The sequence below is a fragment of the Nomascus leucogenys genome, chromosome 11 (assembly GCF_006542625.1).
Source record: "Nomascus leucogenys isolate Asia chromosome 11, Asia_NLE_v1, whole genome shotgun sequence".
NCBI lineage: Eukaryota > Metazoa > Chordata > Mammalia > Primates > Hylobatidae > Nomascus > Nomascus leucogenys.
Window position 1 is genome coordinate 117,972,326 of NC_044391.1, and position 26,317 is coordinate 117,998,642.

The following is a 26,317-nucleotide window of genomic DNA, read 5'->3' on the forward strand; positions in this document are numbered from 1 at the left end:
CTGGAACTCTGGTACAATGCTGGCGAGAAATGTAAAATGGTACAGCTTCTGCGGTTTCTTAAAAACCAACCATAGAATCAGCATCTCATCTAGCAATTGGGTAGGTAGATATGCACTGGGTAGGCATATCCCCACAAGTGACAGCAAGGACTCGGACACTTGTATGCCAACGTTCAATGCAGCATCACACACAATAGTCAAAAGGTGGAAAGAAACCACGTGTCTATCAGGAGATGAACGGATAAACAAAACGTGATAATACACACACAATGGATATTATTCAGCCTTAAAAAGGAATGATTTTTTTTTTTTTTTGAGACGGAGTCTCGCTCTGTTGCCCAGGCTGGAGTGCAGTGGTGCAATCTCAGCTCACTGTAACATCCGCCTCCCGGGTTCAAGCAATTCTCTGCCTCAGCCTCCCAAGTAGCTGGGATTACAGGCACCTGCCACCATTCTATTTTTTTTTTTTTTTTTTTTTTTTTTGTATTTTTAGTAGAGACAGGGTTTTACCATCTTAGCCAGGCTGGTCTTGAACTCCTGACCTTGTGATCCACCCACCTCAGCCTTCCAAAGTGTTGAGATTACAGGTGTGAGCCACTGCGCCTGGCCCTAGGAATAAAATTCTTGATTATGCTAGAAGATGGATGAGTCTTTAAAACATTAAGTGAAATTAGCCAGACACAAAAGGATAAATACTGCATGATTCCACTTAGAAGGCTAGTAAGTTATATATATTTTACCAATAAAAAAAATTCCAAAAAAGCTTTTAAAAATGCATGAAAACTGGTCCTCTCACACTGCTGTTGGATATACAAATTCATACAAACTTTAGGAAAAGTAATTTGGCAGTAAACATCTAGAGCTTTAAAAATGTCTAAACTTGGCCAGGCACAGTGGCTCACACCTGTAATCTCGGCACTTTGGGAGGCTGAGGTGGGTGGATCACGAGGTCAAGAGTTCAAGACCAGCCTGGCCAACATGGTGAGACTCCATCTCTACTAAAAAAAAATACAAAAATTATCCGGGTGTGGTGGCCCATGCCTGTAATCCCAGCTACTTGGGAGGCTGGGACAGGAGAATCGCTTGAGCCTCAGAGGCAGAGGTTGCGGTGAGCCTAGATTGCGCCACTGCACTCCAGCCTGGGCAACAGAGTGAGACTCCATCTCCGCCACCACCCCCAAAAAAGTCTAAACTCTTTGACTTAGTAATTCTAGAAATCTACCCTAAGGAAATAATTTTAAAAGCCAATGTTTTAAGGTATTCTCATAAGGTGTTCTAAGGTTTTAAGATATTCTTTTGAACATTGCTTCTATTTGGTAAATTGTGGAATATCTGAAACACCCAAAGGTGTCAGAATTGTTAAGTAAAAAAGTAAAAAATGAAAACTACATGAGATTGAGGCTGGGCATGGTGGCTCATGCCTGTAATCCTAGCACTTTGGGAGGACGCGGCAGGCAGATCACCTGAGGTTAGGAGTTCGAGACCAGCCTGGTCAACATTGCAAAACCCCGTCTCTACTGAAAAAAAAAAAAAAAGAAAAAAAATACACAAAGATTAGCTGGGTGTGGTGGTGCATGCCTGTAGTCCCAGCTACTCGGGAGGGTGAATCAGGAGAACTGCTTGAACCCGGGAGGTGGAAGTTGCAGTGAGCAGTGAGATCACACCACCGCACGCCAGCCTGGGCAACAGAGCAAGACTATCTAAAAAAAAAAAAAAAAAAAAAAAAATTATATGAGATTATCATACAGAAATTTAAAATTATCAGTAAGAACAGTTTATAAATTATATGGGGCATTGTACATAAAAAAAAGGGAAGATGAAACTCATGTAAAAAATGGAAAGAAATGTCTGAAAAATTAATCTCTGGGGTGGGATCATGAGTGCCTTTCTCTATCACTGCTTCTTTATTCTGAATTATACTTTTCCATTTGTTGACAAGGAATACACAGCAGCGTTATTAATATAAATGCAAGGGGAAGGATGGGAGATCCATTGTGAATATTAACAGAAAAACAATTATTACGATCTTTAAGTGTCATTCTCTAGAAAACAAACTGAAAATGTATTTCACACTTGGGACTCCTGTTACCTAGATTTATTATTTCCTGTAGAAAGAGAGTTTTAAAGCACTGGATTTTGTGTTTTCTCTTTCAATGTTCCCAGTCTGGGATGATGAGAAGTTCTGAAGATTGAGAGTGATGATGATACTTGCACAACACCGTTAATGTACTTAATGCCACTGAACTGTACACTGAAAAATGGCTACAATGGTAAACCTGACGTATACTTTAACACAATAAAAAAGTATATTATGAATAAAGCCTCTGTGGGTTTAGCTTGGGACTCCAATCACCATTTATATCTTGTTCCTGGAGAAAAAAAATTCTGAATTCCGTATTATGAGCTCAAAATTAATAACAATCGTAACTGATATTCGCCGCAATATTTACATGGCCTTCTAAGAATATTTGAAAACCCATTGGTTCTGACTTCTGATTTATGAGTGTGTAAGAAAAGTGTGTGGTGGTTTTGTAAGAATTGTGCTTGGATCAAGTGGATATACACATGGAAAAATCAAACGAATACTGATTCCTACCCTTAAACTATACATAAGATTAATTTCCGCTGGTTTGCTGACATAATTGAGAGAAGTAAACAATATAAGGCTTCTAGAGGATGATATGGTAGAGTATCATCACAACCTTGGTGCAGATGACCTCTTGAATAGGAAAGTGCGTGTTGCTGAAGCCCACGCAGGGTGAGGAAAGCATCTGTGGGCAGGGAGTGGACGGGAGGCAATAGCCTGGCAAAGGGTGCTGGAGCCTCAGCATGGTGAGGAGGGTGTCCACATGGACAAAGCAGTGGCGGCAGCCTGATGTGTGTGGTTGGAACCCAAGTGAGACAGATAGTATCTATGAGGCAATAGCTGTAGTCTGGCATAAGGTTTTGCAGTCAGTGGACTAAATGGGATCTTCTGGAACCTGAGCAGAGAAGGGCGTCCAACTAGGGCAGCAATAATGACAGGAGACTGCTTATATACAGGGCATTCTGATCCAATAAATAAATACATGAAGGATATTGACAGCAAGGTTCTTTGTGTCAGAAAAGGGAGTTATAAATATGGAAAGATAGAAAATTAGCATGAGACCTATGGTGTTACACTAAAATTGGAGGTATTGGTATAAACAGTTGTCAATATATATAGATAAATTCAAAAATAAATATAGACATAAATGTGTGTGTATATATGTGCATAGGTCTGCTAACTATGAGGGCCTGGAAGCAGCTAACAGCTCAACAGCATGAATACACCTGGTGTCCAAATCTTGATTTCTAAATACTCATCCTGCAATTTAAAACAACACAACATGGCCGGGCACGGAGGCTCATGCCTGTAATCCCAACACTTCGGGAGGCAGAGGTGGGCGGATCATCTGAGGTCAGGAGTCTGAGACCAGCCTGGCCAACATGATGAAACTCCGTCTCTACTAAAAATACAAAAAATTAGCTGGACATGGTGGCAGGCACCTGTAATCTCAGCTACTTGGGAGGCTGAGCCAAGAGAATCTCTTTGAACCCAGGAGGCAGAGGTTGCAGTGAGCCAAGATCGCCATTCCATTCCAGCCTGGGCAATAAGAGCGAAACTCCGTCTCGGCGGGAAAAAAACCACAACACAAAGCAAAACCAAACCAAACCATGGGTCTCTGAAGAAATGGCTGACTCCAGTGCTGGAGCTCAGCAAGTATTAGATGAGTGTAGACATCTTGCTGTGCCAGAAAATAAGGGAAGTGCTCAAAGAGGATGACAAAGGACACAGAAGTTGGCTTGAAGGGCTGCCACTGGCCAGACTGGGAACAATCTGTAACTCAATGATAACAATGGCATAACATCCACTGAATAAAACAGGAATGTGGGAGCCCATACTGATATAAATAAATACATCAATAAATAAATGAAGATAAGAGCATTTCCTTACAACAAAATGCTAACTAAAAATGTAATGATGGAATTATAAAATCATCATGTGGCAGCCATCATAGTAAGAGTAATTCATTCAAGAAATATTAATGAATATTAAAACTTCCTGTTGCCAAGTGAAACGTCCATTCCAGTGGATGAATGGGATATACTCACACAAAAGTGTCTCCTTTCAAAGCATTAATGACAGTGGAGAAATCTGCAGATAATATCTGAATCAAGTGATCAAAGTTAACATCACCAGTAACGGGAAAAATCAAAATCATGTATCGTGATAAAATGTAACGAGAGTAAAATATTTCCAGGATATTTCTACCAAAGATGCATAACTTGAATCTAATCATTAAACATCAGACAAACCCAAATTGAGTGATACATTACAAAATAACTGGCTGCAGTCATCAAAGGTGTCAAAGTCATGAAAGTCTAATGTTATTTTTAATTCAATTTTATTCTAGTTTAAAAACAACTTTACTGAGGTAGAACTGATATAAAAAACTGCAGATATTTAATGTATACAATTGGATGAGTTTGCACATATGCATATACGTATAAAACCACCGCCATAATCAAAGTAACAAATGTATCTATCACCTCTAAAAGCTTCCTGGTGCCTCCGTTGTTTTTTGTTTTGTTTTGGTTCTTTTAAGGACACTAAAGTTTATTTTTTAAGTGTTTGAAAATGTCACAAATGTAGTATGTTATTTTCTTATTAATAGTCTCCAGCTCTAACAATAGGATAATAGCTGATCAATAATCTACTTTGATAGCCAAAATAAGACAAAAGTACATGCTTATGTCAAATTTCAAGGCAAAGCACAAAAATTTTCTCCACTGGGCAGCTGCTCTCCAAAACCCTTTATGATAAACCATGAATCCTTTAATGTTACACTTTAATCCCACTTGTAACCCTCTGTCTCTGAGCCTCTTCTAGAATCACCTTCTTTAGATTAGGACGTGAGTACCATTTAAAAAAATTCCCAGTTTACAGCATCTTAACCCATCCCCCTCTCTACAGGGCACTGACCAAGTTCCTTGAAGAAAAACATAGGCCTCTGCCTCTTCCTTAAGGCCAACACCGCTGAGAAAGTCAACGACGCATCAACACACACAATTCCCTAACCACAACTGATAACCAATTCTGGTAACAAACAATTACAGAACAACAAAGTAATTCATTTAGTTCACTTGAAACAAAAATACAACTCTATACAAATAATAATCAAATGAAGGCTGACTGATGAGGAACAGCAAAGATATTAGATCTGATAATAGGATGCTTTCGGCAAAGGTTTTAGAGCAGGGTAAAACTCTGGGGAGCTGTATAAGATTCTAAATTAGAAAATGTCAAACTTAAGATTCTAATATAAATAATGAGGCAGCAATATACAGTAACCATTATATTTTGGTTATTACAGAATTCAGTACAGCATTTTAAACTTGAAATATCTTACATAACTATTTCATTAGACAGTGACTGTTATGCCATCATCCTTGTTTTGCTCCATTTGTATCACTCAATAAGATCAGATCTAGAGTTTTTCTGTTGTTGTTTTAAAAAAAATCTTGACCATGTGACTAGCAACGGTCTCAGTTGTTTCTATCCATAGCAACATCATGGAATCATTAGCCTCTGAGGCTGCCTTCAGAGACTTGTCTCCATGGCAACAGAGGCTATGATATTAACACCGTCACAAGGAACACTGCAGAAAATTGTAAATTTCTATAAAATTGGATATATTATACATGTTTTAAAGTACCTTTTAAAAACCAGTATCAAATGGATGGCTATCTGAACAAATATTTAAAGTGATTTGTTTTTAGAGATTCTTAATTTTCTCTATAGCTTTATATTTTAAATCAAATTTAAGATCTTAAAATTACAAAAGCAGCACTTAAAACAGATTTTCATAAAGTGGTCTGAACGCTCACTACATACAGCCATGTGCATCTGTTCTGCACATCTACATTTATGACCATGTATCGCCCTCCCTCACTTCGATTCATTGAAAAATAAATGTATATTGAATGAGCCTACTACTTTTATTAAAGCCTTTTCTGCTTAAAGCACTCAAGTGGTTTTCATTATGTGCATATGAATCCTGATTAATACAGGAAGAGATAGAAGGGACAATTAGGAGTCTACTGTAATAATCCAGCTGAAAGGTTATTGGTAGCTTAAACTGAATGGTGGTAATGGACATATGAGTAGTCAAATCAAGATACATTTTGAATACAGAGTTGGTATATCTTGGTGACTGATGAGAAGTCTGGAGTGAGGAAGGCCTATTAACATTCACAATGGCCACTAAAAATGATCTTTCATACAAGAGTTCGACTCAGGCATAACAGAGTTGCAAGGCTATCTAAATATATTTAAAAACATTTTCTCACTAAATAATTTATTAAAATGACTTTCATAGCATAAGATGCAACTCCAAAGATGATAAATGAACATACTATCTGACAGCTAATAATGCTTATATTTTACATTAACACGTTATGTGAAGGGGGTAAACTGACCTAAGAATATACACAAAGATTCACTACTGTATCTTTTTAATTCAACTTTTATTTTAAGTTCAGGGGTACATGTGCAAGCTTGTTACACAGGTAAACTTGTGTCATTGGGATTTGTTGTACAGATTATTTCATCACCCAGATATTAAGAATAGTACCCATTTAGTTATTTTTCCTGATCTTCTCCCTCCTCCTACTCTCCAACCCTCAGACAAGCCCCAGTGTGTGTTGTTTCGCTCTATGTGTCCACCTGTTCTCATCACTTAGCTCCCACTTATAAGCGAGAATGTGCGGTATTTGATTTTTTGTTCCTGCATTAGTTTACTAATGATGACGCCCTCCAGCTCCACCCATGTTTCTGCAAAGGACAAGATCTCATTCATTTTTATTGTTGCATAGTATTCCGTGGTGTGTATGTGCCACATTTTCTTTATCCAGTCTACCATTGATGGGCATTTAGGTTGACTGCATGTCTTTGCTATTGTGAATAGTGCTGCAATGAACCTAAGCGTTCATGTCTTTATAATAGAACAATTTATATTCCTTTGAGTATATACCCAGTAATAGGACTGCTGGGTTGAATGGTATTTCTGTTTTTAGGTCTTTGAGGAACCACCACATTGTCTTCCATAATGGTTGAACTAATTTACACTCCCACCAACAGTGTATAAGTGTTCCTTTTTCTCCACAAACTTGCCTGCATCTGTTGTTTTGATGTTTTAATAGCCATTCTGAATGGTGTGAGATGGTATCTCGCTGTGGCTTTGATTTGCATTTCTCTAATGATCAGTGACGCTAAGCTTTTTTTCATGATTGTTGGCCACACTTTTGAAAAGTGTCTGTTTACGTCCTTTACTCACTTTTAATGGGATTGTTTTTCTCTTGTAAATTTCTTTAAGTTCCTTATAGACGCCGGATATTAGACCGTTTTCAGATGTACAGTTTGCAAAAATTTTCTTCCATTCTGTAGGTTATCTGTTCACTCTGTTGACAGCTTCCTTTGCTGTGCAGAAGCTCTTTAATTAGATCCCACTTGTCAACGTTTGCTTTTGTTGCAATTGCTTGGTGTCTTCATGATGAACTCTGCCTGTTCCTATATCCAGAATGGTACTGCCTAGGTTGTCTTCTTAGGCTGTCTTATAGCTTTGGGTTTTACATTTAAGTCTTTAATCTATCTTGAGTTAATTTTTGTATGTGCACTTCCATATTTTTAGAGAAAATGAGATGTATGAATTAGCAAATCATTTGGTACCAATATCTTAGATGGCAAGGAAAAGTATCAACTGTTGTGTCACTGTGGGTTAGTAAGGATCTTATTTTGGTTTTGTATGGCATAATTAATATTCCTAATCTAAGTTCTTTGGTTCTTTGTTTAAAGATGTATTATGCTGTAATGTGGCATGTTTCTCTGATTAAATGTCAAAGAAGCTATTTAAAAGTAAGAGAGAAACTAAAAAAAACTGCAAGCCTTTTGAATGTTTATAGAAGGATAAAATATAGCAAGTAGATTTACAAAAACTCTGCTTAGGAATCACTGTACTCAACGGGGGCCCAGCACCTTCAGAAAAAGGTGATTTTTATGGTTTAAATCTGTTTTTTTATTCAAATGTCCTTTGGTCCTGTCACTGTAAACAGGTATCTTTCACATAAGCCAGTATAGTAAAAAATCAACAATATGTTATTTGAACCAGCTTCATATGACTTCCATGTCATAACTATCTCAGAAGCAAACACTTATAAAACTAAATACATTTTTAAACAGATCACTAAGGGTATTAAAATCATTAAATTTAAAACAAAACAAGGTAAATAGGGAAACAGCTCTAGCAATTAATTCCATTACAGAAACATGGGTACAAGTATGTTAGTTCATACAGACAGATCATCTAGTTCATGAATCTGTCTCTACTTGCGAGATTCGTAATATTCAGTAAGGTTTCTTATCCCCTATGAAAAGACAATGTTCTATCAGCATTCAGATGACAATCTTGTCCTAGTAAAGGATAAGCCAAACACGAAAAACTTAAACAGAGACCCTAAAACTTAAATATATGGTTACATAATTGACAAATGGGGATAAAATTACCAATTGCAATAATATGCTTTTTTACCTGATTTTCATCAGAATGTGGCTAGAGAAATAAGCACAACCACAGACTTCATGACTAATAACCTAAAATGGGCCCTTAATGCTTCCCAGTAATCAGATTTGCCTTGTATTATTCACCCTCTACAAGTCTGTAATGATTCAGGTCCCTGTTATCACTCTCTCAAGTTGCCTTCTTCTATTTCCCCCACATAAATACACACATTTTCTATTGTTTCTTTCCTTTATTTTTCCTCCAGAATATCATATACACTCATACGTCACATATCAACATTTTGGTCAATGATGGTCCACATGTATAAAATTATAATGGAGCTGAAAAATTTCTACTGCCTAGTGATGCCACAGCCATTGCAATGCTGCAGTATAATGTATTCCATCTGTGGTGACGCTGGCGTCAACAAATATACTTCACTGCCAGTCGCACAGAAGTATAATACATATAATTATGTATGGTACATAATACTTCAGAATGATAATTAACAACTATTTTACTGGTTTGTATATTTATTATACTATACTTTTTATCTTCTGTATATTTATTATATACAAAAATAAATATACACTGTATTCCCATTAAGTGACATGTGACTGTATTTTGGATAGTTGTATTTATTATCTGTCTTCTTCTACTTAGAGCAGATTTCTGTTCTGTTCACTCCTATATGCCCAGTGCCTAGAAAAGTGCACACAGGAAGTATTTAATATATATTTGTTGAATGAATAAAACCATGTGACTGTCAAAAGAGATCAATTTAATCAGCACTCCAAAATGACTTGGGCAATAGATTGGGTAGGTACAGTCTTCCTTCCCCTACCCACTTTCATGCGATATACATAGTAGACATTGCTAAAAGGTTATTTCTGTGTTTCTGGGCAGCCACCACCAATCAGAAGGTGTTCAAGATGTTTTGCAGTTTGATAACCTTAGAACATAAGTTTCAAAATGTAAAAAATTGCCAGTTTCATGTTGTTCTCTATCTAGCAATAACGAATTGCCTAATAATGTCCCATGTGAAAATAAACATGTCTTGGTCAAGCATATTTGCTTAAAATATTTTCATCGCTTTTCTACTCAAACTGCATTAGGAAGTACAACTTCTTACTGAGGGCTCATATTTAAAACCCATGGTGCCCTTCCTCTGAGGTTCCACTAATCTCAGCTTGGGTCCTTTGTTCCCCTACAGGTAGCTACTTCTGTAAGTTACTCTTGATTTTACCTTGGCATTCTCATTTTGCCTTTTCAGTTCTCCCATACTTATCTAACCAATCCCATGTATTATATTTTTCCTGTTAAAATAGTTGCTGTGGTTTCTGTTTTCCTGGCTGCACCCTATTAAAGTTACCAACCCTCTAGCTAAAACATGGTTGCTTCTCTGTATCTCTAGATTCCTCATTTAAAGGTCAGAATATTTCGCTGAAATGAAAATGATGGTGGTGGCGGTGGTGGTGGTGGATAAAAGGGTAGCTGATAAAGATGATGTTCACCTCATTGATGTAATTAATGTATTATAGTAAGTGCTTTGCACATATTGTCTCATTTAATTCTCATTAAATTTTGATGTAGATAACACTTTCATCCCCATTTTCTACAGATGAGGAAACAGACTCCGCATTGAGGTAATTTACCCAAGGTGGCACAGGCGATATGGCAGAATATAAATTTAAATCCAGGTCATCATCCTCTAAAGACAGTACACTTTACTTATCTCTTTAAAATAGTTCAAAAAGAGTTTTATTTTGTCTTTATTGTTACCACTATATTTTACTGCAAAGACAATATATATTACCTGTAAAAAGAAATAAATATTGCATCAATCCTTAGATCAGGGGTTAGCAAACATTTTTGGAAACGACAAAAAAAGAAGCGTTATGGACCATGCAGTAATTGTTGCAACTATCCAACGCTGCTATTGTAGTTCAAAAGTAGTCATACACAATACACAAATAGGCATGGCTGTGTTCCAATAAAACTTTATTTACAAGGCCAGGCATGGTGGCTCATGCCTGTAATAATCCCAACACTTTGGGAGGCCGAGGCAGGCAGATCACATGAGGGCAGTAGTTCAAGACCAGCCTGGCCAACACGGCGAAACCCAGTCAGTCAGGTATGATGGTGCACATCTGTAATCCCAGCTACTTAGGAGGCTGGGGCATAAGAATCACTTGAACCCGGGCGGTGGAAGTTGCAGTGGGCTGAGATCGCGCCACTGCACTCCAGCCTGGGCGACACAGTAAGACTCTGTCTCAAAAACAAAACACAACAAAACAAAACAAATTTATTTACAAAAACAGGTGGCAGGCTACATTTGGCCTACAGATTGTAGCTTGCTGACTCCTGCTTTAGCTGCTTTTAAAAAAGGAGAAAGAAAAGGCTAATTAAGTCAATGAAGAAAATAGAAAACTTTTACTAACTATAAATGGTTTAATTCTGTTGCAATTCTTAGTCTACAATAAAAATAAGCCAATTCTCTCTCCCCCGAAACCATGAAAGCAACAATTTAAAAAACAAGCAAACAAGATATACATATGGAAATTTCAAGTTTCACCTACAGTTCTTTAAAATACTTTTAATTAAAAAGTCTATATAATAAAGCTGGACTCTTACAACTGAAAAAATTTTGCCTTTATACTGAATATAGCCTTCCAGTTTGGAAAAAAAGTGATTAAAATGATACCATTTTTGTTCTCTCTTTTGTTCTCCCTTCAAAATCCTGCTATGGTACTTAGTTTGGCTAAAGCAATTAATTCTTAATATTGATATGCATCTTGTTTGTTTTCCCTCTATCTTACAAAATACTTTCCAACTGATTTCTTTCCAAATTTATAACCCTTTGATACATCAGATCATCCTACCAAGATCAGTCAGATTTATATACAGATAAATGAGGGTGGGATCTGTTTTAATTTAAATGCCAGGTTACTGCTCTTGAACGCGGCTGTTAAAAAAAGATTAACAAACAATTAAACGCCAGGTTACAATCCCCAATTCTTTTTCTCAGAACAACAAAACAACACAAATTGTAAAGCAATCATTTGGTTCCACTGTGTCACAGCTGTAACTTCTTCACATTTCAAAGCTGCTCGAGTCAAGAAGTCAGAGTTTTGATTTCACAGATACTGAAAATACTGTTCAGAAATGCAACCAAATTGGGGCTTAAAGGAAAAAGAATGAATAGGAAGTGCTCCTGTTACGAAGTGAGGAGGGAAAATCTTTTAAATAAATGCCTGGAGGGGCAAGTTGTGTATAGGCTTCTATAAAATTCCACTGCTCCCAGGTGGCACTGCCAGTTGGTTTGTATTTGCATACGCCTGTTAAAATTACCACATCAGTTGGTTTAAAGTTTTCTTTAAAAGGTGGTAATTGTAGGCTACTGTTCTCTACATAGTCTGAACAACTATTTTTACCTTTATCAAAATTCTAAACTTTGCTATAAAAATGGAGGACTGGAAACGTTATCTAAATAATCGTGCCAGGAAGTACAAGGAATAATTTAAGAAAATTTCTTTAAAGAAATTGATACTAAGTAAAATTTTCATGATAAAAATTTAAGTTCTTCAGATATGTAAGAGTATAAATGCTTCACAATTTTTTCACAGAAGGATCTGAATTACTTCTGAAATTCACAACTTTACAAAATCTGGTAACATAAGACTTGCTAGTTTTTAAGCCATAGTGTTACATAAAAATTGCTTGGGAAATTTACAGTGATCCAACAATATTTAGAAGTTCCAAACTTCCACTTCGTCAACAGCAGATTAAATAAAAATTAACACCTGTATAACATCTGTTTATTCATTCAACAAATATTTATCAAGTGCATTCTCCATGCTAGGCTCTGGGGATACCAAGGGAAAAAACCACACACCTTGCAGCATCAGCTCTTGTGAAACTTACGGTTTCGTGGCTGACATTAAACAAAATCATTACCCAAATGACTACTGAATTAGAGTTGTGATAAGAGGTATGAAGTACAATTCTCATGCAAACAACACTACTTGAAAATACAGGAGAAAAATGTTGCTCAGGCTGACTTGCCCTGATCCCATGAGCATGTTCAGTCATTTTCAGCACTCTTATTAACACATTATTTTAAAGGTGAACTTTAAAACTTGTCTGAATATGTTAAGAATATATAAATTATAGCCTGTGAAACTTCTTTTTGCCTATCTATCCTTGACAGGCCATCTAAACAATCAAGACACTATACAGAAGCTACAAAGATGAATAAAACACATTTCCTAACTATAAAGACCTTATATCATAAATTTCAAATGTCTTCAAGCTAAGCCAATCTAACCTACATTAAGATACCAATTTTATAGTTTTTAATAGACTTTATATATTTTTAGAGCAGTTTTAGCTCCCATATTCCCCCTGCTCACACATATATAAAATATAAATTATCAACATCCCTGCATTTCTAATGTACATTTGTTACAATGAATGAGCCCACACTGACACATCACAAAGTCCATAATTTATATTAGAGTTGACTGGGGGGGGCTGGATATTCCATGGGTTTTGACATGTGTTTAATGACGTTTCCGCCATTATAGTATCATACAGAATAGCTTTACTGTCCTAAAAATCCTCTATGCTCTACTATTTATCCCTCTCACCTAACCCCTGGCAACCACTAATCTTTTGTTTCCATAGTTTTGCCTTTTCCAGAATGTCATCTAGTTGGAAACAAAGGGTGTGTATCCTTTTCAGGTTGGCTTCTTTCACCTGGTAATATTCATTTAAGGTTCCTCCATGTCTTTTCATGGCTTGATAGCTCATTTCTTTTAGTGCTGAGTAATATTCCATTGCCTGAATGCACCACACTTTATCCATTCACATACTGAGGAACGTGTTGGTTGCTTCTAGGTTTTGGCAATTATGAACACAGCTGTTATAAACATCTCTGTACAGGTTTTTGTGTGGATGTAAGCTTTCAATTCATTTGGGCAAATATGAAGGAGTACAACTGCTGGATCGTACGGTCAATTTCGCAATTTAAAAAAGCTAATATAACCATTGTAACCAATTACTTTTTGTTTAATCTTCATCTCTATGCTTTTCTAGAGTGTCGTATTGTACAAATGATACAAATTTTATTTTTATTTTTTATATTATTTTTAATTTATTTTTATTTATTGTACAAATGATAAAAATGTGTTGAAATAGTGTTTAAGAACCAATTTTTGGGTCAGTACATGTAGGTGCACTGTAAAAGTTTCCAGAAAAACAAAAACATAAAATAGATCCTACAATATTTTTTGTGTGAAAGGGGGAACAATTGATTTCCAAGTCTGAGTCATCATATTAATTTCACAAAGTTAGTAGCCTTCTGAGTAGAAAATTAAGAAACAAATGTGTCTGCCAAGGGTCAGCATCTCACAATCAGTAAAACAGTGTTTCTATCCAAACTGTGAATGTTTGGTTAGTCAATACCAAAGGAGACTATTTCCACCAATTTCTCTGGAAAATAACCTATCAATCAGAGTCAGCATTTTCAAAGCAGTTTAAGAAGATTGTCTACCTACCCTATATGTAGTCTACTTTTTAGTACAAAGGCACTACACTAATGAATGTGAATAATTCCATTCCTTGGAGATGAAGAAAAAAATATTTTATCAAAACACAATTATCATTACACATGAGACAAAATGAATGTAATATGTATCGATAACACGGTTAGGTCAATCTAGGATGGTCCAGGATGGAGATGTCTTGGTGTGAATTTCAGACCTGTTGCCTGGTGGGAATAGTCAGAAAATAAATGGTTGTAACAGAGTGACCCCATATGCCTCTATCTACTTGGGAAGTCTGTATTTATGCCTGTTGTCTCACTTTAATTATTAATGATTCCCTCTTTTCATTAAAGTATCCTAGTTTGGTCTGAGTTATATAGTTATCCCAGTTTTGAGGAAATTGAATTCTCTTCTCTCCCTACCTCATTTCCTTGTGTGTATTTCTTCTCAGAGGGCAAGTAAGAATCATCAGCTAGAGAACTATTACAATGCTAAATAAAGTGTGATGCATGCTTCACAGAAAGTCTAAGGGAAAAGACAGACAAACACATCTGCTTGGGCCCTCCTTAGCACAAGTTCATATGTCCCTGTCTCTTCACTCATTCATCAAATATTTTCTGGTAATCTACAATGTGCCAGCCACTGTCACAGAAACTGAGGATACAACAATAAAAGTAACAGAAAAATCCCACCCACATGAAGCTGACAGTCAAGTAAAAAGACAGTACAAAATTTATAATAAAGAATCAGGTAAGAAGATGGAGTAATGTCTGGAGTGAAGGGGTGCTACCTTAGAGGAAGCAAAGAATATTAACAAGAGAGAAGTTAGATGTCTACTGCTGTAGTTCAGGCAACAAATTATTGAATCAGTAGTTGCAGAAGTGTTGAAAAGTGGCCAAATCATAAATATATCTTGAATATAAAGCCAACAGGATTTGGTATCAGACTGGATATGGAGCAAAGAAAAAAGGAATAAAAGATAGAATTTTAAGGGTTTTTGTCTTCAGCATCTTAGTGGATGGCACACTGAATAAAGAAGATTGAGACCAATAAAACTAGAAATTCTCTTTTTAATATGTTACCTTTCAGATGCTTAACCAAAGTGGAGATACTGAGTAGAAAGTTAGATACAAAAGTCTAATGTACAGTGATTAACTCTGGAATAAAGATAGAAATATTGATAGTATTTAAGGGCACAGGACTAGATGAGATCACCTGAAATGTGAGTATAAAAAGAGAGGTCAAAGACTGAGCCCTCAGACATTTGAACATTTAGCAGTAGGAAAAAGGAGGATACTATAAAGGAAAATGAGGCTGGTAGAATATTAAAAGAGCAGTACTATCCACAAGTCAAAGGAGAAAAAAGAACTTAGAGGAGGGAGTAATCAATTGTGTTAACAGTTGTTGTAGGGTCACGTAAAATGAACATTGAGAACTGGCCACTGGATTTGATAATCTACACTCACACAAAGAGGGTTTTTTGGATGATTGTTTTAATGAAAGATATTATAGCAGGTGTACATCCTCATAGGACTTACAGAGGCAAGTCTAGGGGCAGTATAGAGGCAAGACAGATGATGCAGTGAAGAGAGAAGGGGATTTCAGAAGTTCTTGAACAACCAAAGGGACTACGATCTGGTACAGAAGTGAATGGATGAGCTTTAGGCACACAGTTCATTTATTTTAACAGGCTGGAACACAAAGCAGATTATTTATTTGAGAATAAGAGCAGGAATCAGGTATTAGAAGTTTAATGTGCAGTCTGCGAGTTGGTATACAGAAGGCAGAGCTGCAATCTGGATGGTTTGGACCTTCTGTGGTGACTGAGGCTAAAAGGGATGTAGGATCTAAAAATAGTCCTAATGATATGTTTGGGGGATGTTTAGGGGAGCTTGGTGAGAAGTGGATAATCACTTAAATTTAGTCATCTACATGTGACTGGTTTTTACCAATTTGCAGAAGGGAGTGCTAGGAGGGGAGGAAAGGTCAAAAAACTGGTAGTCTCATCAAGAATTTGAAAGGCTCTTTGGGGCACCTCCCTTAAATCCTATAATTAAAGGTGTTGAGATCTCTGGTTCTTAAAAAAAGTGGATGGCTTGTACTTACAAGTTAACTTAATCAGTCAACAATATTTACTGAATGCTTGAATGTACTGCGCTATCCTAGGTGCAATAATTCCTATTAATCTATATCTGAATTTGTTCATATACTATTAAATGATATAAAAATAAGATAACAGGTGCACCTAACTCTAATGTAGCACTTACCATGTGTCAGACGCTGTTCTAAGTACTTTATTAATATATACATTAAATTATTTGGTGGAAGTGACTCAATGACATTGATACGGTTATTATCTCTATTGGACAATATATCCAATGCATAGCTCTAAAAATTAAATCCTCTATAACTCAGAAGGCATCTGTTTAGGACAATTATTTTTTAAAGTATACAAATTAGCCTAAATATTTTTCCACACAGGCACTTGAACAATGTTTTCCTGCATTTTTAACTTAGGACAGGGTTTTTCCTCTCAGCAGATTATTCAACTCAGCTAATATTTACTCTTTAAGAAAATTTTATTATTCTATTTCAATTCTGACAAGTTTTCATGTCTGTTCCATATTCCTAAGAATACAGCTTTGCTGCTCTCAGCTTAATTTGGCATGTTAATTGTTTTTTTTTTTTGGGGGGGCTGAGTATTTATAGTGCTCTATATGTTGAGATTTTCAAGTAGTCCAAAATGTATGAATAGTTGCTATACACACATTCAAAATGACCGAACACTTCACAGCTATTTAAAGTTCATATGATTACTACAGACATTAATAAACGTCGATATCACTAAGTAAATAAAACTTTTCACCTAGGCGTTAATCAAGTAAAGCCTAGAAGCACTGTGCTGGAGTTCTTTAAAACCCTGCTGAATATAAAAACTGGTCCCAGATTGGAACAGGACTCCGCATGCTAAGTAGGACGGGGCCGATTATTAAGTGATCCTAAACACAAGACTAGGAGGGACGCTGAGGGTGAGGAACCAAGGAGGGCTTTGCAATGCATAGAGAACTTTTTCTATATTAATTGTTTGAAATTAAGGACAAAAACACTATGAAGCCTCAAACAGAAAAAGTTTCACCAATGTAATTCATAAGAAACTCATTTTTATTTAACATTAAAAAATAAAACAACCTCTCTAAAAACCCACAATGTAAAATGAGATACAATCAAATGATAAAACTTAAAGACAGTGTGTAAGCTATTTGCTTATCACTACTGAGTGGTGATTGAAAGGGGTGAGAAAATCAGGGGAATTGGGGAAGTGTGACTGGAGGATAGTATGAAGAATGGAGGGGAAGAAAAGGCAATGGAAAACGAGATGGGCTGCTGTGAAAAACCAGACAGTTGTGAGGGAAGAGAGAAGATCCAATCAATATAGGTACTGAAGAGGTATCAGATTAGGTGTCATATTTTGGAAGGCCAGGAGATAACATTTGAGGTGAATGGAATAAAAATTAATTAATTCTATAAGCATTTATTAACACCAACTACATGCCAAACCCTAACTGAGAAGCTAGGTGTCTTGCAAAAGTTTATAACCACTCAGTTTCCTTATCATTCGAAAAACATTAATGACTTCCTCCTGAGTTCCAGTATCATAGTAGAACATGGCACATAATCTTAGTTATGAATATGAATACCTCCAGCAGACAAGCAATTTAAATGAATCTGTAAAATAAGTACCGGTTCTTTTTACGTATTGTGTATATTTGGGGGGATATTAAATCAGATAATTTTCATACTAATAGAACTTGACTTATAACAACTCTCCAATCTGCAAAAAATATCCTGTGGCTTAGTCATAAGGAATTAAGATTCAAAGTTAATCTTTCTATCAAATCTTAGAGTATTTTTGACATCAGTGAAATAAGAGACCTCTGTTATTTATCAATCACAGTACAAAACACTATCACCCTACTATATTCATAGGTATATATTATATGCTCAAAGTATGAAATTTCAATCTACGTCGTTTCTAACAATAAATCCCTTAGTGCTGCAAAAGAAAGCTGCTAGCCATGAGTCAGTCAGTGAAATTTAAAAAAGTATTCTAGCACCAACTAAGATCCAATTATATCTAAAGTTATTTTTCAGTCCCATTATATTTTAACTTGTAAAATGAACTCCAGTAAGTTATTAAAAAATTAGATATATAAACTATCCAATGTATCAGTTACAAAAATGTATAAAATGAAAAACAAAATGTTGGTACTCCAGTACAAGAAAAACAGAGGCTAAAACCTCTACCCTAATACCCGTATTTCTAGAAATAAAATAGAAAGGTAATGAAAAAGACAAGATGAGAATCAGGAAAGAGGTCTGAAAGACATAAAAACTATTAATAACTCCTATATTAGCATACAGGAATGCTCTGAACCAAACTGGGTGAGGGGGATGAAATGTAAAATGGCTTTGTAGAACTGATTGCAAATAGGGGTCATAACTCTATTTTAGCGCAATCATAGCAACGTTTTGCTCCAATTCCCAAGTAACTATAATGTAATTCTGTGGTTTCAACAGTTTATACGTGAACTACTTTTCCTGTCTTTTCATTTGCATGCTTTTAATAAACTGAGTGACAGATATATCAATGCTAGTGTTATCTGTGCATACATATATAGGAGGGTGTGTACTTACATAAACCATATATAGATAAAAAGTTTTAAAGATATCTGTCTTGTTAATAATGGAAAATATCATCTAGTATTAATCTACAATGAATAACACTGTCAACCTTTAGACTTTGCATCCTTTTGTGATATATATAATTGTAGCCAAAATAAGGTTAGTAAAATTCTTGGGGCAGCATTCAATTTAAGAGTTAAATCAATTGTTGCCCATTCAGTAAGTTTTGATTGTAACTTAACCTCAATGTCTACATAATGACTCCTCCTTCCTAGGTAATTCCATTTCTTCCAAATATTTAAGAAAAATAGGTAGAATTTCTTACTTAAGAAAGCCGACGTTATTTTAAATCAACACTATTAAAAGACAATTCTAGTAACCAAAAACAGTAAAGAAATTTATAAAAAACAAAGAAATATAGAACTGTTGACAGTTTATATTTATTGAGCTGCTTCTATTATTTTCTTTAAAAGATAGCTTTAAGGGAATTTATTTTAAAAGTTCCTAAGGAATGTGTATGTATGTATTTTCTTAATTTAAATATCACTGATGTCAGAGGACAAATGCATTCTCAACTTGTTTTTAAATTAGACCATTCCTCATCCTTTTATTTTTACTAAAGTTGAACTGACTGCTTAAAAATATTTAAAAATATGACTATTTCCTCAAACCACCCTTGTACCAAACAATAGGTATTTCAAACAATTATTAATTTTTATTTTTCCTCTCATAGACAATAGCTCATTTCCTCAAAAAGTGGTGTTATGTGATTTTTTTTTAATTTTGAGACTTTTAGTATTTGCTCATCTCTTTAAATTGTGATTTGAATATGTGAAAAAATATTCCATGACTGTGTAATTGCACAAGTTCACTTAATTTCAAATTAAACTAGATAAATAATATTTACAAAAAAGGATTCATTAAATCCCTTGAATAAGCCATAATATAGCTAAGATGTAAGTATATATAATACTAGCCAATTATATTAAATTGAATCTATTTTCAAAACACTGAAAAATGAAAATATTTCAAAGTATCTTCTGTTTCTTTACTATAACAGTCTCCCTAAGGTTATCTAATAACATACAAAAACTAAACAAACCAGCATTTTTTCTTTGGTCAGACATCATACTCTATAGCATTTAGCACAGTCTAAAAAGGAGATGAGCATTATTAATTCATATTTTAATTTATGTATCAATGGGCTCATATTTTTAGAAAAGTCATTCAATTGAATCTGAGGCTATTTTGTTTGGTATTACATAAGAGCATAAGGAAAAATATTTCTTGTTCCCCCTTTTGTGCTAAAGACCTGCACGGATGGACAGAAAACATACATTTCTACACATCCAAGGTTTCAAGGGGTAAGACTATTTTTTAAATTAAAAATCTGTATTAAGACATTTTTACAGAGCAAATGTAAACAGAAATAGATTGAAAATAATTTCAACAAGTGGTATGTTACCTGGGTGGAGCTGGTGGCTACCGAGATGCAGTCAATAAAGCTGTGTCTTCGAGTGAAAAATGCAACTATCTGCTGCCAGCGTGAAGGTTCTGGCTCAGCTTGCAGTTCATCTGACGAGCCCTTTTTTGCCCAGTGTTTCTGCTTTGGGCCTGCTGAGCCATGGCTAGAGCTAGTATTGCCTCCTCGACTGCCGCGAGAGTATAGAAGTGTGTTGTTTCCGAAAATGTAATTCATCTCTGCAGCCCTGCAGGTGGTTGCCAAGCAGGCTTACTTCTCTACCAGCTGCTGAGTGGTGAATGATCGGTAAAAACTGCAGCTAGAATTACAGCAGCATCACTTGTAGATCAGTGAAAATAAAAACCTTGAGAAATGATGCTCATTTTCTCAGCGATTTCTTCCTATGAAAGAGCTCGTATCTTCCCTCTGTACCTGTTAGCTGTATGATGGCTGAGTTTATTTTTGCAGACAAAAAAGACGACATAAGGTGGATTTCTTTCTCATGATTATTTTTTCACCAGCGTCTGCAGGAACCAAAAGCTGTTCTTTTGTTAGCTGATAACTAGATGGATTGAAATCCAGGAAGTGAGGTCGATTAGCAGGTAAAGAAGGATGCTACAAACACTGGACTACCAAGACCCTGTGGGGCTGCCTAATTTAATGCACTGGGTGGAAAAACCCTGGATTACCACGTTTCAACCACAGTCTGTAGTAAAATCCAATGGCACCTTCACTGCTTATATAAATTATAAATATGAACTGAATTAAAACATACAAGAGGATTCTCTCTGCAAATAGTTCTGACTGTTAAAATGATTTCACTAAAAGAATCTTTGTCATTCATATCCAAATTTCTACACCAGGCAGGATCTTACACATTATCTGGCACTGGCTCTAAGTTGTTCAAAGGTGCTGCCTACATTAAACTCTGACTATCTAATGATAGCGCTTTATTACAAATGGATTCTCCTTTATCATTTTATGTAATGTATTGGTTTTTAATGATTAATAACTGAGTCTCAAGGTAGATTAATTACTAAAACAAGTATTTTGCTTCTGGAACTTTTATGATAAAAAAGAACTTTCAAGAAATTATCAGCATCACCTCTCTAGTATTTTATAAACATTCAGATTACAAGGTCATAAATTTCTAAAAATGAAAAAGAATTAACGCTAGTAAATTGTTTTATAATCAGTGAAATGTGTTTTATCCAACTCTACATAAATACCACTCTGGTTCACCAAATACTATCACCTGACTGCTAAAGGAACATATTCTAACATCTAATATCTAGGTTAACATAATAGTTCGCCTGAGAATTGCCTGGGGCACTAGTTACATATGCAGATTGGTGTATCCTCTCCCCATCAAAATGTTTAGGGGCGGGGGGAACCTGGGAATTTTTATGTTTAAAATGCTTCCCAAGTGACTCTTAAGTACCTTCAAGTTTGAGAACCACAAACTCCCAAGCAAGCCCTCTTAACACTGTGCTATATTAGTAATTACAACAATGGTCATTTTAAAACAATATGTGAACAAAAACCCTACTTGATAATTTACTATTGGTTGAATAATTCAATTTTTAAGTTGATAAGAGCATATCCTAAGTCCCAACCTCAGCCATGGATATTTTTTCGGATGTGGACTGACATCTTCCTTGTCTATGTGCTTTACCAGCACCAACTAGATGCAGCCTTTTGTCAAACTGCAACGTTGAGGTCCACTGCAAATCTTGACTGAGCAAGAAAATACGCTAATGCTGTCTCCATGATGCCTCTGCTAAGAAGTGAACATGAGCTCAGTAAGGGTTGAGAGCCATGTGGGACTCTTGAGGGTAAGATATTTTGTGACAGAGATTATACCAGAAAGTTTGGTGCTTCTTCCCAAGGACTGTGCAGGCAGTAGCTGACAATTTATGGCCCCAGACAGAGTGATCCTACCTAATTCGGAGTAGGAGAATGTAAGAAAACACTAAGGGCAGACAGGTAACTAAGAATCATCTTGTGAAGGAAAAAATGAAACCTCCTGGAAAAAAATTCAAGTTTTGTTATGGACCAGGTACCTAGTAAAGACCTGATTAGTGTGGTTTATACAAATGCTACAGTAATTGGTCTGGCCCTAAAATATGTGCCTTGATCCATGTCTGATGAAAACACTGAATACAATTGTTGAATGCAAATCTCCTACCTCAAACTGTAAACAGTACCAACAGACATACAATAGTAGGCTCTTAGTGTGCACCTATTTACCCTACAGAGCCAAAGAACTTAGGGTACAATCTAAAGTTGACAGATCACTGCCTCCCATATTTCCCCAATGTACAGGGAAGAAATACTTCTTAATGCGAATTTCCTATGCAAATCCATTCACATCAAGAAAACAACTTCAAGTTTTGGGAAAGGCTTCTTTAAGAAAATGTCCTGTTACATGACCTACAAAAATCTAGGAACACCTCATCCATTGGCCAGCAGTCAGTATATGCACACAAAAAATCTATACCTAAATCACAAGAGGGGTTTCACATGAGATTAGACTGGGAGGTGGAAGGCGGAAGGCAACCAACTGTTCTTTGCTTTAGAATATCCTCTCTCATTACACAGCAGAGATGACAGATAAAAACTCCATTAAAACCAAATTCAAGTTCATTAAAGAAAAACCTGGAAAACCTATTTAAAATAATGGATGAAAAGATGGTATGCAATCTAAACTATCAAAAGGTATCACTATTAACATCTTAATATGATATATAAAGAATTAATATTCTTTTTTCTGTAATGTTTTTTCTTTTTCAGAGTGATAATATAATCTATAGAATTCTAGCCTAAACAATAGAGAAAGCTTAAGTTAGTAAACTAAATATGATTAGTTCAGTGGATTACTATGTAATTCAAAACATGATTATGAAAAATTTATGACTATGAGGAATATTTACTTTATAGTATTAAATGGAAATAAAAAGTTAAAAATTTATACTGGATAGGCTCTCAATTATATGTGTACGTTTCTAAAGTCACAAACTCAGCAGCCTTTAGGTACAGAAACAAAGGCAAGTACTAAATAATCTTTTATTTGTTTGTTTTTGAGACGGAGTCTCACTATGTTGCCCAGGCTGGTCTGGAACTCCTTGGCTCAAGCCATCCTCCTGCCTCAGCCACCCACGTAGCTGAGGTTACCACCATGCCCAGTTTACTAAATAATCTTAGTGAAAACTGTAAAAAGGTAAAGGACAAGAGGAAAAGCAATATTGAAACTCTAAAGTACAAATACAAAAACAAAAACAAACCCAAAGTAACTACAAAGCTAATGTAATGTAAATGCAATACAACAGGCATTTTTATTACTCTTTTCTAATGTGGGCTATTAAATTTCAAAACATATAACTGTACTGAGATAAGACAAGACTGAGAAGAGTGACAAGAACACAGATTTGTTATTTATCCGGAAAAACCCTGAATGTCACACATACAAAATCCCTTCTGTATGAGCACCATCTAGTGGTCAATGCATGCAAACTATATGCTCACCCTAGTATACCAGGTCCATCTAAAATAGATAAAATTCAATAATGTTTTACTATGTTCCAGAGATGTAAAAATAAAGTTGATTTCAGAAACTGCTCATTATATACTAGAAATAGGAAAACTTCTATTCCTCTAGTATTTGGTTCAAAAGGCTTATATTTGCTTGTGTCCATTTTTCTGCCACTCCCATTCCTTACAATTTTTTAAAAACTATCAAGAGCTGCTAGTGATTTCATTATATTCTCAATACTACTGGATGAAATAAAATGCTAGGAAATATACTTATTTAGCACAATTATCTGCTCATTGACCCTGTTTTTTCTGTTTGATTTCAAGCCCCTCTTAGCAGGGTTTACTTTGTATACAATAGTTTGAACATAATTTTCCATTGAAGACAAAAACCAAATATAAATTGTTTCTTCAATGATCACTGCAACCTCCCAGACACTCAATAATACTCCTACTGTCCTCCCTGTTGCTTCATGTACATTTCAAACTTTTCGGGAAAAGGCTGAGGTTTTTATTTGTTCGATTTACTGTTCTAACAATTTTTCCTAATTTCAGCTCATTTTTAGTTTTAGAACCTTGACACTATTCTTATGTAACCCCAAAATTTACCCACTGTGTCCTTCTCTTCTACATTAAGATTTTAAAAAAACTATTATATCCCCAATTTCTTTCTTGATATTCTTCCCAACACTGGCAGGAAAGTATCCCTTTCTGAGCCTTAAATTATAAAATCATAATTATCTTTATGCCAAGCCCTGAATAAAGTAACCCAATCACTATCTTACTTTATTCACTATTCCAGTAACGAGAGCCACCACCACCCACTACCACCACCACCACCACAATAATCTAATAGATTAATTCACGGCATGTTTCATGGTGGCAAACCTTTTTTAAGAACATTCAACATACAGGTCTTTTAAATTTTGCCCTCATTTCCTAACAAGCACCCCAAGTATCAGCAATAATAACATAAACCTTCCTGCATTTCTACAGTTTCTTGTGATTGTCACCCTTCCACTGTATTTATTTACCCCAGTAACTGCCTCCTCCTCTGACTTGGCATCTTACACATCCTTCAACACTTTATGCAAATGTCAACTTGCTTTTTTCAGAAAACTCCAAGAATTTAATTTCTCCCTCTTTCATGTCACATCATACTGCGTTAACTATCTTTCCATAAAAAAATACTAATCACTGATGTCTAACCAAGTTACTAGCACAGATGTTTAATAACTGCTAAATGCATGCATTGCTTGACACAACTAATATCCTAGCAGTTGATTTTTAAAGCATCTATTAAATTTTATTTTTACCATTAGCTTTTATTAGAATTGTGAAGACTAAAGCTGTGCCTAATTTACAATCTACTCAGCAAACCACTGTTATTCTAAGATACTTTTTCAAATTATAAAATAATTCATATACTGACTTCTACATGCAGCATAACAGCTGTTCACTCCAAACCACAATACTATAAAAGAGGAAAAGCTCTCTATATTAGTTTTTATTTTAAAAAAGAGACTACTAGTCTAATACTGGACACTGTATTTTAAAATAAATTGTTGAGCTTCTTATAACATTCTGGTTTTTTAAAAATTAAGATGAAAAAGCATTAAAGCTTGCCTTCTTATGTCAAAATAAGGGTTATTTTCCTTCAATTATGGTTTTCTAACAAAAAGTTAAAGGAACCCTACCTACTCTGCTATAATGCTTACCTGCTCCAAATCTATTACACCCCTCAAATAATTATTTTATGTGGCATCTGCCACAGTAACCTATGAATGAAAGAGGGGAAGCAGGTAGAAAATCCCCAAACTAAACAGCCTTAATCATTCTTAAATTACAATTCTATCAGAACACGATCTGTCAGAAAGTTTCAAGAATTGAAAAACGTTCATATTCTTCTGACTCAGTATTCTGACTTCTGGTAATCCATCCAAAAGAAACTAAATACTTTTCATGTCCAGAGATTACTCATTGCAGGTTTCTTTACAAAACCTAATAAAAACAGAGGTAACAGATATCTGAGAGCTGACATGGTCATCAAATTATGGTGCAAATATATCAGGCAATATTATGTATCAAGTTTTAAGTTTTTAAAGTTTAAATTTTTAAAAAACTTGATACATCATATTACACAAGAAATATACAAGAAAATATGTTTAACAAGTTTACAATAGGAAAAAACATTAACATATTGTGTGATTTAGAAACAAATGATAGAGAATACACACAATTTTTTTCTACTGGGATTGAAAATCCTTATCTATTCAGTTTGCAAATATGAATCAGACAGCCAGCAAACCAAAGTGAGGGAAAGGGGACTAGTGGTTTCACTTAAGAGCCCCAGAGGATTATTTATAATTGTTTCAGAGATTGATTCTGTTAATACCTAACAAAAGAAAACAAAATGAACAAGGCAGAGCAAGAGAATGGCCTACAAAGATGGCCGGGTTTTCAGATGCTTCTCATAGGACCAGCCATAGTATCCTAAGACTCATGAAAGCATGCTG

At 35.4% G+C, this 26,317-nt stretch overlaps 1 protein-coding gene across 20 annotated transcripts in view; it reads right to left on the reverse strand.

Annotated features, from left to right (window-relative positions):
- Positions 1 to 26,317, reverse strand: part of DLG1 (discs large MAGUK scaffold protein 1) — a 192,127-nt gene that overhangs the window by 129,134 nt on the left and 36,676 nt on the right. For 2 of the 20 annotated variants that reach the window (XM_030823042.1, XM_030823036.1), the window contains exon 1: positions 20,274 to 23,381. The exons of 14 other annotated variants lie outside the window; for them this stretch is intronic. In XM_030823042.1, coding sequence (XP_030678902.1) covers positions 20,274 to 20,507 — 234 coding nt within the window. In that variant the 5' untranslated portion in view covers positions 20,508 to 23,381. Of the gene's footprint in view, positions 1 to 20,273; positions 23,382 to 26,317 lie in introns of those variants that run through there. 4 more of the 20 variants (XM_003280121.2, XM_003280122.2, XM_030823043.1 and 1 more) reach the window with 2 other exon arrangements.